The sequence below is a fragment of the Vigna angularis genome, chromosome 4 (assembly GCF_016808095.1).
Source record: "Vigna angularis cultivar LongXiaoDou No.4 chromosome 4, ASM1680809v1, whole genome shotgun sequence".
Taxonomy (NCBI): domain Eukaryota; kingdom Viridiplantae; phylum Streptophyta; class Magnoliopsida; order Fabales; family Fabaceae; genus Vigna; species Vigna angularis.
The window spans coordinates 5,273,612-5,286,002 of NC_068973.1; the positions used below are offsets into that span (position 1 = coordinate 5,273,612).

Sequence of the window (12,391 nt, forward strand, 5' to 3'; positions counted from 1 at the left end):
AAATTTAGATTTTGGAAAATTGAGGGAAAAAGGTGACTTGAGAGGAAAAAAAATGTAAAATTTTTAGACTTTGGAAAGTAGTGGGAAGAGGGTAATAGTAAAAGAGGGAAAAGTATTTTTAGATTTTATTTTTAAAAATTATTTTTTACTTAAATACAGATTATACAGCATTATATACGGTGTTATTTTTCACAAATTTTCTCAGCCTAACATGTTAAATTTATATATGAATTTTACATAAAAAAAATTGGTAATGTAGTTCATTTTTCAAAATCTGTATATAAAATTCGTATATAATATTTACATTACATACAGATTAAAATCTGTATATAAAGATCAGTAGATAACTTGCATTTTCCTTGTAATTACGAGTGTTTGTGCATTTTCGTTTCTGCATTTTCGTTTCTGCTATCAGTCACTACAATCTTAAATCTCGTGTGGCTCTCGCGTCTTTGCTCCGTTTCAGTTGTCGCCCGTGTGGCTTTCATAGTGTGGCGTCTTTGCTCCGTTCGAGTTGTCCTTTTCATCAGTGCGTGTTGCCTCAAGCTGTAGGGCTCCTTCGTTTCCTTCGTTTTAGGGCTTCTGTTTTAGGTATCTCGTTCCCTCTTCCACCTTCTCTTCTCTGTTTCATTTCTTCTTTGCCCTATTTTCATGAAAATGTGTTTTCCATCAAGTGTTGATTGCATCACTGAAGCACTTGTTTTAGAACTGTATTAGTGTACTGGGCGTAGGATATTTGTTCGTGCACTGGGTTTAGGAACTCGTTCTCACTCGCTTCGTTGCTAGGGCAAACCCTGAGGGAGAACGACACTACTCTGGTGAGTCTTCTCCCTTATTGAATTAGAATTCTGGAATTAAACACGTTGGGTTTTGTATGATGCCATGTACTCTTACTCTACTTCAATTGCAAGAAAAGTCCAATACGTTTTAGGGGTTTCCAATACTCTGATCCTTGTCTTAACCAGAGATACAGATGCGGAAGACAAACGCTAAAAAAGTATCCACTGGAGAAAATCAATGTGTATATACACATTTTAATAGGAACACATTATGTTCAAACAGTAAATAAAATAAAATAAAATTGGGGCCAAAATAGGAACCCATTCCATTCCAATACACATTATTCCATCTATATACATGTACACGGTAAGTTGTTGCCTAATGCCAAGGTACAAAGAAGGGCACAAAAACCCTGAGCACATAGCCCAACTATTTAGCTATCTGAATGTGTTGAATTATCAGTATTAGCTCCTTATTCCTCTGTCGGACAAAGCTGATTGCGGTTAGTCTCGATGAGGTCTAGGCTAATTCAACCTGAGACTCGTAGTTGAATAGTAAATTCCAACTAAAACGATAATTATGTATGAGCAATGTAATTATTTAAAAAAAGATATTAAAAGCAATTGACTTCTGCATTTTATCAATAGCAGTTTGCTCCATCTGCTCTGACCATATTACAAAATTGTTGTGAGTGATATCCAAGCAATAGGCACTTAAAGCATTTTATATTAATCAGAAGCAATCATCATATAAAGTTACCTACTGAGGGATGGCCGTAGAAAAGAAGAAAAAAGTATTTAGAATTTACTGGGTTACTTATGCTTTATATAGCAATTCAGCAAAATGTTATCTGGCTCAAAGAAGATATATGCTGCAAATTATTGTTCGCATATATAGTGTTCTTTATTTGTATGCCAAAGGAGATTTTCATTTTTTAACTTCTAGATTCTAAATTTGAAACTATTACTATGATCTCTCTGATCTCCGTGTTGTATACAATCATGTTCAACTTGGAAAGCATCAAAGACTTGGAGGAGGTATTGTTCTTTACTTTTCTGTTTTAATTTATTTTAAATATAAAGAATGATATATAGAAGAATTTACCTGGCTTTTTAATTTTAACAGCTCACAATCTGCTGTTATATTCTTAACCTCCCTGTTCAATTTAAAGTAAATTATATTGAATTTTAACCAATGAACTTTACCATTTTGTTTCTCTCTTTTTGTATTGAAAAACTAGTTCTGGATTCATCTTGGAGGAAATAATAAGTTTTGTATACCCTTAGTTTATGATGCTTTCTATTGATATGATCTCATACTTGTATCGTGTTGTCAGTTGAAGGAATTTGTCTTAGACCAATCAGAGGCCTATGAGATTAAAATGGGGGATGAATTTTTTACAGAGGACTTGGAGATCCACCTCTAGATGAAGTTATTGAGAAGCTCAACAGTGAGAAAGCCAAAGCAGATGATGCTGATATAGAGAAAATTGATCAAAATGATAAGACAGAGTTGTAACAATCGGTATAGACATAATTTTATAAAAGTTGAGATAAAACAGAGTAGTCACTCATTTTCAATGATTTACGAGAGTCTTCTTAAATTTTTAGTCCTTCTTTCTCTTTTAATTACTCTGATAAACTCCTTATCAATGAGAGTGAAGTTGTTAGGGTATAAGGTGAGAGGCAATGAGAAGGAGAAGAAAGGTAGGAGGGAAGTGAGGCTGTACGGTATTGACCGTAAAGGCCGAACGGTGGCAGACATGTAGAGGTAAGGCCGGACGGTGGACAAGGAGAATGGTCAGACCGAACGGTGGGAGGCAGGGAGCGACCAGACCGAACGGTAGAAGGAAGAGAGCAAGCTAACCGAATAGTAGAAAGGAGGGAGCAGGAGGGCCGAACAGTTGGGAGCAGCACCGAACGGTAGAAAGGAAGGAGTAGGAGGGTCGAATGGTTGGGAGCAGCGGGGAAGCATCCTAACTGACACAACAGTTAGGATGGGCAGGAAATTAATTAAAGTATAAGGTCTTATCTCAGGATATTATTACATATAAGTTAAATATAGTAAATAAGGATAAAGATATTCGTATCAAATAATTATAATAAATAGGATTATTTGTATCATATAATTATAATAAATATGAGTAATTTCTATTATTCATTACCTTTTCGAGAGGGAATTAATGAGTGCAAGGTTATTGTGAGTGTGAGTGATGAAAGAAAAAAAGAGAGAGAAGTAGAGAGAAAAGAAAAAGTTGAATTAAAAGAGAGAGAAGAAAAAGAAGAGAAAAAAAGTGAAGTTGAGAGAAAAGAAAAAGAAGAGAAAAAAAAGTGAAGTTGAGAGAAAAGAAAAAGAAGAGAAAAAAAGTGAAGTTGAGAGAAAAGAAAAAGAAGAGAAAAAAAGTGAAGTTGAGAGAAAAGAAAAAGAGAAGAGTGTGGAAGAAGAAATAAAAGAAAAAGAAGAGGTTGAGAGAGAAAAGAAAAAAACTGAGAAAATTCTTTCTTACCCTAAGGAGTGTTCAAGAAAAAGAGAGGCAATTAGAGTAGTTTGAAGAAATCTTTAAGAAATTAGAGATTAAAATTCATGTGACTGAAGCATTGCAACAGATTTTTGAATATGCTAAATTTTTGAAGAAACTCCTCCATAGAAAAGGTTGAAGCTAGAGTAGAGATGACAGAGAAAAGATTGGAGTGAGAGATGAAAGAGAAAGGGTTGAGAGGAATGAAAATTATTCAAATACTCTTTACCTTCAAACTTATATAATCCATAATATATAAGAGTGTTTGAAACTTTTACTTGTTTAGAAGCTATACTACAAGATTAGAAGGAGTCACTTTTAAAACAAATTAATATGAATTATTACCTTACGAAAAACTCGTTATGATATTGGCGGTCACAACAAGGCACACAACGAAATTAATAATTAATCTGAGAACTTTTTAGTTAAATTTTTATGGTGAATTAAGTATTTAAGAAAACAAAATTAATTGAATATTTATTTTTGAAATTAAATTATATGATTATGATTTTGATTTATTATTTAATTTAATTATTGTAATATGGTATTTTATAGTTTTATAATAATACGATGTTAGTAGAAGAATTTTACAACATAAATATATTGATCTATTTCTACAATAGTAAGATGAAATTGAAAAAGTTTATCATAATAGAGTAATAAAAAGTTTATACCAATTTGATACTCATACTAAGTAATGAAAACAATTTTGAAATCCTCGAAAATGTTCAAAACTTCCAAAATAACTTAAAGAACATCTAAAATGAACATTACAAAAAAGGAGGACATTACCGAAGGCCAGAATCCTTCGGTAACATCCAAAAGCCGTCGATAATGACAATTTACCGAGGGATTAGCGATGGCTATTAGACCGTCGGTAAACATGTTGTCGCTAACCATTACCGACGGCCTATGGCCCTCGGTAATTACCGAAGGGCAGAAGCCTTCGGTAATTACCGAAGGGCAGAAGCCTTCGGTAATTACCGAAGGGCAGAAGCCTTCGGTAATTACCGAAGGACAGAAGCATTCGGTAATTATCGAAGGACAGAAACCTTCGGTAATTACCGAAAGACAGAAACCTTCGGTAATTACCGAAAGACAGTATCACATAACAGCTCATTTATTTCTCTATAACAGCTCATTTATCACAAGGCAAATTCCAATTCACTATAACAGCTCATTTATTTCTCTGAAAAATCTGCACTTATCCAATTAAAAAAAATACAATTTGTGAATGCACTAGAACAAGTTCACCGACCAGCTTAAGCAGACAGGTCAATTTGACCGAATAATAGCAACGTACAAAATTGAATTCCTAATGCACTACACCTACAATTAACCAAACGAATCTGATACATACTGCATGATATGACAAAACAAACAACAATTGCACTACTTTCCCTTGTGATCTTCGAAGCTCTTTGGAAATATCTCGAAGCTGAGAGAGCGTAACAGGATTCCCTTGAAGGACCCATTTCTGAAGAATGTTTGTGGCGCTTCGCTTGGGGAGCCTTAGCCTCAAGATTCTGCTCCTTAGGTCATCACCTTCCACACTCTCTTCAACTAAATCACTGCTCACAGCACCCAAAGACACAAATCTTGCTCTGTTCCATATCTCATCTCTTTATCTGTGCAACAATCAAACTCGGTCTTACTGGAAAAATCTAATTAACTTAAATATTATATTCACTAATATTTTAATCAATCAGATTTATTGGAAAAAATAGCAATAAAAGAATATAAAGCCAACTTGAAATGATACACAAGAGAAGCATATGCAACCAATCAATTTCGTTTTTCATATTTATTATAAGATTCAGTTACTTTTACTTTAATAAAGTAAAAAAAGTTCAATATTCCATACGAGTTAAAGTCAACTTTTAAAAATAAGATTAATGATGCACTATAAATATCTTTCCATTAATATATGAATAAGTCTTTTCTCGATAATAGGCCAAACATCTTAATTTATTACTTAATTTATTAATATACTTCTTCTTGAATAAATCTATTTTTATAGAAATTTAAGCAAAAAAATTTCTTCAAACTTCATTTATATAAATCAACTCATTTAGTATTTCACAGGTTAATTTTGACCTATGAATCATGTACATCTATCTATAACCATGCCAATCAAATCAATTATAGTTGGAATTGATATTTACGGTACAATGCTTCCAATTATTCATGCAAAAAAGCAATTAAGATAAACGTTCAACCACATCAATAATTGATCAAAAGTGAAAAGATGTGTGGACTTTTCAAATCATGGGAAAAAGAAGTATTGTTCTTCCAATTGCATTTAATCCAAGGCTTTTAGATTCCGGAACAGAGATGCATCCAATAGCACTTATATAAGGCCATAGTTTTCAGAACATCATCCAATTCATTTCAATCAAATCACCCAAAACATTCATAAACTCTACATAACACATAAGCCCTTGTAATTTCCAATTAAAATTGTAACTTATACGAATTAATATGGCTTTTGCTTCATCCAAATGAAACTACCAATAACATAATCCTGAAAGCAAACCATATAAGTTCTCAAAGCAGTGGTGAACAACGAATCATACCAGGGTCATCAAAGAAGCAACCAATTCCGGTTGTTGAGATTCCAATAGCATGTGCTTCAAGGTACAACACCTGTCCAAGGAGTCCAGTTTCCCAAAATAATCGTGGATACATCCAGACATTCTTTTCACGCAAAGTAGGTTCCATACGGGCCAACATAGCAAGGCTGAAGCAACCATCACTTGCAATGTCCTTCAAGAACGTGATACACTTGTAAAACAGGATATACAATATTCGTGGAGTATCAGTTCAGATTCTAGTTAGAAATAAGACTGGTATTAGTGTTACACAATTAATGGTATAATATCATTGTACATTAGACTTATCAATATATAGAATCAATCAAAAGCTAAACTAATTTTGTAACTCAACCAGTAGATGTTAAGATAATAAAGCACAGAAATAAGTCAAAGCTTTGATACCTAGATACACAAATCCCATACTATGATGCTATTAGGAATAAACAACATTCTGTTCACTTATTCAGTAGAGACAAAAGTACCAGACAATATGTGATAATTGTGAAGCGGATGGATATATTATTACTTTATACAAACCAAATAAACTGTGTTTAAATAATAATTCCTGCTTCAAAGCATAATCCAAATTTAACACAGTTATCTATTAAAAACAGTAGCATAAACCCTGACGTTCATCCTAATAAACACATCTCTCATCTCCTCACTGACTGTGTTTCATTTCACAATCTAACTAGAAAACTATTTGATCATGTACAACATAATTCACAGACTTTAAGAAACTCCATAAACCAATGCAAAATTCAAAAGACATGTAGGCAATCACCAATTGCCACATACTTGGAAGCACGAAAGTTGCTTCGCAAGCTGCCGACAATCAGATCTGAGCAGTTCATACAGTGGAAGCTCATCCGGGAAACCCTCAGGTTTGGTCCACAAAAAGTCAGGTAGCATAGCTTTCTTCAATTCATCAAAGTGATTTTTATTCCTCACCAAGAAATACAATCCTTGAGGCAATCCCATCAGGTTTGTTCGCTTGGCATCGCTTCTCCGAATGGACTAACCCCTTAGGTTTCCCCACATTCCCATCCCCCCCTTTATTGGACACCGACAGAGACCGAGGTTGCAGAACAAGCCTTGGTCTCCCTCCACCAGCACCAACACTCTCACTACCAACGTTGGATTCGCCCATCTTCTTGTTCTAGTCATTTGAATCAGCATCGCTGGAGCCAAACCCAATAACCTTCCTCTTTCAGTCAATTTCAGTCCAACACCACTTCACTGCAACGCCCTCGACACGCCAACCCCAACAACCCCTACCTCTGTCGCAACTCTCACAAGGACCAAAACACGAACCCTAGCCACAAACCAGCCACCAACGAACCGTCGTCAGCGTCTGCAACAGCAACCACTTCAAACCGCCTTAGGGCGACAACCTCACGCTTCAAACCAACGAACCGCTTCGAACAGAGAGTAGGGAATGGAAGAGCGCCACCCAGCAGCGAACCTCCGTCAACATCCACACCACTAAACTCGCATCGTCAAACCGCAGTGTCGAACCGACTGACCGCCACCACCCCTAACGCAAACGCCAACTTCCACGAGTCACCACCCTCCAAAGTAATAGCCACCAACGAACCCACCTCCGCGTTAGCAACACGACAATGGCTTAGGGTGACCAACTTCGGCTTACGGTAATGACGAACAGACCAGGGAAGGGGAGAGAGGGATTTCTGAAATTGAAGAGACGAGGGAAGGGGAGACGAGGGAATTCTGAAATTGGGGAATTCGGAGCAAAAAAAAACCAAATTTCTAATCGCTGACATTAGCGAAGGCCTACATGCCTTCAGTATATTATGTGACCAACACTTTACAGAAGGCCTAAAGGCCGTCGGTACATTCCCGTCGGTAATTACGCTCTTTCCTGTAGTGGAACATCTAGAACTCTGAAAACTATTCAAACATGTGCAGTGATGATTTTCGGACAATAATAATCGATTATCATATGTGATAATCGTATATTGCTAAGAGTTTTGAAGAAAATATGATTATTTGATTGGAATAATCGATTATAAAGTAAGATAATCGATTATTCTTTTCAGTTTTTAACATCAATCTAATTTTTCCGAGAAACATATCCAAATAATCAATTTAAAATCTATAACACTAATATTAATATACAATCATATTTACACATGAAAGTAAAGTATTAAATTGGTCATTTGGATATAGGAGTTAGTAATATTATATTATACTATAAACAATAGTTAAAACGATCAATTTTAGCTCAACTAATAAACAAATAATAAATATTATATAATACTAAAATATTACAATAAAGTCATTCTCAAACATATTTAAAGATATGTTCGATTAACTCTTCATATTTTTGAAAATACCTTTTAATTGAACTTTCCACGTACTTAAAAATATTTTTTTAACTTCATGTTAATTCAATTCCTCACTCTGCTGCTGCTACTGATTCTTTTGGGGCTAACAAACTATTAAAAAAAAATTACAGTTAGATATACTTGTCTAACAGCATGAATGAAATCTATCAAACAATTCATAAATTATAAACTTCAAACTTGAAAATGTTCATACTATAACTTAAAAATCTAAAAAACTCACAATACACCAATTCACTTTATAAACCACCTGGTCACCAATTCGCTAAGACTAGTTCAGCTACGGTCGGACCACTGGTTTCATTGGAAAACTTAATGGGTGTCCAAATTGCAAATGTCATTTTGAGAATCAATCTGTCCTTCGTTACTTATTTCGGTTGATTCGGTCTGAGGATCGGTCGTCCTTCCTTATTATGTTATCTTTCGACAGTTCAATCCTTCTCGAGAACACAATCTACTTTGATGGGTTGTTAGCCTGCAGAAGACACTCTGACATTCAAGTTAGATATGTTTCATAAAGATGTCTCTATTTTATTAGGATCGATCAAGGTTGTTTTACATGGACATCAATCGTATATTTATAGGGCTTGTGGTAGACAAACACATTGATTAACCATTAACGCAATATATTTTTAGGCTATCAAATCCAATAATCAATTATTAATACCTTATATTTATAAAGCATAAGGCAATCTGACCCATTAATACCTAATTATCGATAAATGACCATTAACTTTGATCGATATATTTCATATAGTACATAAGTCCCCAAGCCCAAGCAAGCTCTTTATTAAAAGAGGTGCACATGGATTATTATGAGCTTAGGAGAAGTCGCTCACGTTGTATTTTAGGGAGTCTATTTTCGATACGCTTTAAGTCTTTATTCCTCTTTGCACCGAGCGACAGACTTTAGGAGTTCTCTTTGGAATCACCGAACGGTGTGCTGTAGGAGTTCTCTTTGGAAACTCCTTCCACTCGAAGTTCAGGTGAATTCAATGTGGAATCACCAAGCGGCGTGCTGTTAGAGTTCTTTGTGGACAATCCCTAGGTCGAAGTTGGGGTGAATTCGCTGTGGAATCACTGAGCGGAGTACTGTGGGAGTTCTCTATGGAATCTCCATCCGCTTGAAGTTGGGGTGAATTCGTTGTGGAATCATCGAGCGACACAATGTGGAAGTTCTATGTGAAGATGATGACATAAGTAGAAGATGATCCTCTAAGAAAAAGCTCATAACGAAATTAAACAGGTTGAATAGAGGACTGCTGGTGCTAAAGTGAGAGTTAAGAGTATTTGACCTTTAGTGTCATGTCCTATCATACATTAATCTATATGATGCATTATATATTATATATCATTGAGAGAGACAGGATATAGAATATTTCAATCATACAACTATGGTGTATGTAAAATTTAAATTATATTCCATATTTAAATCTTGTAAATGCTACTTTTTAATTTATACTTAATTGTCTTGTTATAGGTATATAGACACAATCATAGTAGACCAAGGTACATAACATAATTGCAAAAATGTTACTCATGGACCTCTGTACGGAATGATAAGCTGTTGAAATAAATTTTTATCTTAATATATATATATATAACATTTCGATTAAAAATAAAACCAATTCAATTCTATCAAAACATCAAATATACAAAAATCATAAAGATTACCTTTTATACGTGAAAGTTATTCAACAAGCAAAATAACAATTGACGTCTTTTAAAAAAATTGTTTTAAATGTATCTTATTAAAGACTAACATGTGATCCAATACACAAAATATTTTAAAGGGTTAAATATATTTTTAATCACTAAACTTTGATGCAAAATTGGAATTTGTTTTTATCCAAAACTTTGATACATTTTGGTCCATACACTTTAAAATTAAATGGATACAGTTCTCTTGAGCCAATTACATTAATTTTTTTTACGTGTCAAATGCATTTTCTAGTAGATATTAAACTTTAAAAATGAATGAATATAGTTTTCTTGACATAATTACATTAAACTTTTTTGACGTGTCAAATGTGTTTTTGTGCTAGCGTTTGAATTGTTTGTATTGTTTGACACATTAAACTTTAAGTTTTTTTGATATATTTTGGTACTAAATTTTAAAAATGGATGGATATAATCATCTTGACCTAATTACATTAAATTTTTTTGAAGTGTCAAATGTGTTTCGTAGTAGATATTAAAGCGGTAACGTGCCAGAAAGTCTAAATAATAGCACACAATGCATCTAACACGTAAAAAAAATAATAGTATAACTGGGTTAAAAGAACTATATTTATTCATTTTTAAAATTAAAATCACCAATAAATGACATCATGACACTAATAATAAAATTAGATTAAAATATTAAAAAGAAAATTACTAACATCATCAATTATTTTCTCTAGTATTGTATTAAACTTCATGTTATCCACTTTTAATTTTGAAGAACCTGAAAAATGAAAATCAATTCATTTTCCATAGCAAATCATTTAAATGAAAATGTAATTTTACACTTAAAACAGCCACCAAAATAACACAAAAGGAACACAAATCAAAAATATCATTAGCATTCAGCACACTGCCTCTGTACCCATTTTATTCTATTTCATGTTACTTTAAATTTACCACCAACTATCTATTCTACCATCTCAAAAACAGTTCAAATCAGTAGTGCTTTAATATTGGTAAAACAGCCTAATAAAGTTGCAAAACAGGAGTGTTTTATGAAGACTCTTTATACTAAAACATCAAGGCTTTCTGCAGTATTTTTATACTAAAACAACAAGGTTTTCTTTACCAGTAACAACGGTCAAACAGCCTAATACAACAAGGATTATAGTGCAGTCAGCAATCAAAACAACTCAATACAGCAAGGATTTTAATGCAGTAGCAGCAATGCAAGCACCTCAATACAGCAAGCATTTTAGTGCAGTAACAGCAATCAATACAGCAAGGTTTACTGGTATAAAACAGCAAAGTTTTAGTACAGAAAATAGCTAAAAAAAATTGCATAGTAGCATTATTTTACAGCAGATACAGTAATTAAAATAGTGCAAGAAATAGTGCTGAAACAATAACTAAAACAATGCTGAAACAGTAAATAAAATAAAATGAAGAATGCAGATTATAAAATGAGTTTGATGTACGCATGACTCGATCTTGTAAAAGTTCTCAGTTTCAAGGAGGTTCTTCCTGTAAGATCCATGAAAAATATTTACTTTAATAGTAACAATTTTATTACTAGTAGTAATAAATTTCTTTATAAATGAAAAATATAATAAGTTTATAAAATGTGTAAAGTTAAATAAGAAATTTTGGTAACTTAATTGGTAGAAAATTTTGGTGATGGGTTCAAATTCTTTTCTACCTCTTTGTAAAAAAAAAAATTAATATTTGAAGTCATTATTAAGGAATCCATTATGAATCCATTATGTAAGTGGTGAATCCATTATGTAAGTGGTGAATCCATTATGTAAGTGGTAAATCCATTATGTAAGTGGTGAAATTAAAATAATAAATAATATTAAAAAAAATGATGAATAGTAAAATTTTTTGACTATAAATTGCAAGCATGGGGAAGGCTGAAACTTGCACCAAAAATTTAGAAAAATTTTGAGAGAAGAGAGTTGGAGGAAATTCTAGTTACAAAGGGGAAATTCTGGAAGTTTTCGGGGAACAATTTCTAAGCACGAGATTAAGTCTGGAATAGAGGTAGGGGAACTAATCCTTCTTATATATGACTTTTTTTTACATGTTATGATCATGAATATGAGTTATGAATATGTTAAAATTTTGGTAATGGTAGTTATCTATTCATTTGTATAAATTTAGTTTTCATGATTATAATTTTCTTATTTTCGAATTATTGTGGTAAAACCTTCCTTTTAATTATTTTTACCATTGGATTTAGCTAAAACTTTAATATATGAATCCTAAGACCTATTTCTTCACTTTGACCGTTCGGATCATCAATTAGAAGTCTGTACTTGGAGAAATAAATCCTGCATGTTTGAGTAAATTAATTACCCCTGTAGTTCTGTTATTGAGTCCTCTCGGTAAAATATAGATTCGGACCTATTTGACCGTTAGATCAACCTGAAAATTTGATATATGATTCTTAGGATATATTACTACAC

At 33.2% G+C, this 12,391-nt stretch overlaps 1 protein-coding gene and 1 long non-coding RNA gene across 6 annotated transcripts; one reads left to right on the top strand and one right to left on the bottom strand.

Moving 5' to 3' along the window:
- Positions 1 to 379: 379 nt before the first annotated feature.
- On the top strand, positions 380 to 2,383 carry LOC108330985 (uncharacterized). 2 transcript variants are annotated; one of them, XR_008248627.1, is made up of 2 exons: positions 380 to 591; positions 707 to 2,383. It is a non-coding gene; the product is annotated as an uncharacterized LOC108330985 (long non-coding RNA). The 2 variants fall into 2 exon arrangements; XR_008248628.1 differs by having other exon boundaries at positions 718 to 2,383.
- Positions 2,384 to 4,482: 2,099 nt separating this feature from the next.
- On the bottom strand, positions 4,483 to 7,775 carry LOC128196177 (uncharacterized). 4 transcript variants are annotated; one of them, XR_008248391.1, is made up of 3 exons: positions 6,691 to 7,775; positions 5,875 to 6,128; positions 4,483 to 4,926 (listed from the first exon to the last, which is right to left on the bottom strand). XR_008248391.1 is itself a non-coding variant. In XM_052876350.1 (3 exons), exons 1-3 carry the CDS (start codon positions 6,871 to 6,873, stop codon positions 4,874 to 4,876), a joined length of 273 nt encoding a protein of 90 aa, XP_052732310.1. In that variant the 5' UTR covers positions 6,874 to 7,775; the 3' UTR covers positions 4,483 to 4,873. The 4 variants fall into 4 exon arrangements, 3 of the variants coding, with proteins under 3 accessions (XP_052732310.1, XP_052732309.1, XP_052732308.1); XM_052876350.1 differs by having other exon boundaries at positions 5,875 to 6,064; positions 6,844 to 7,775; XM_052876349.1 differs by having other exon boundaries at positions 5,875 to 6,064; positions 6,691 to 7,774.
- Positions 7,776 to 12,391: the final 4,616 nt, after the last annotated feature.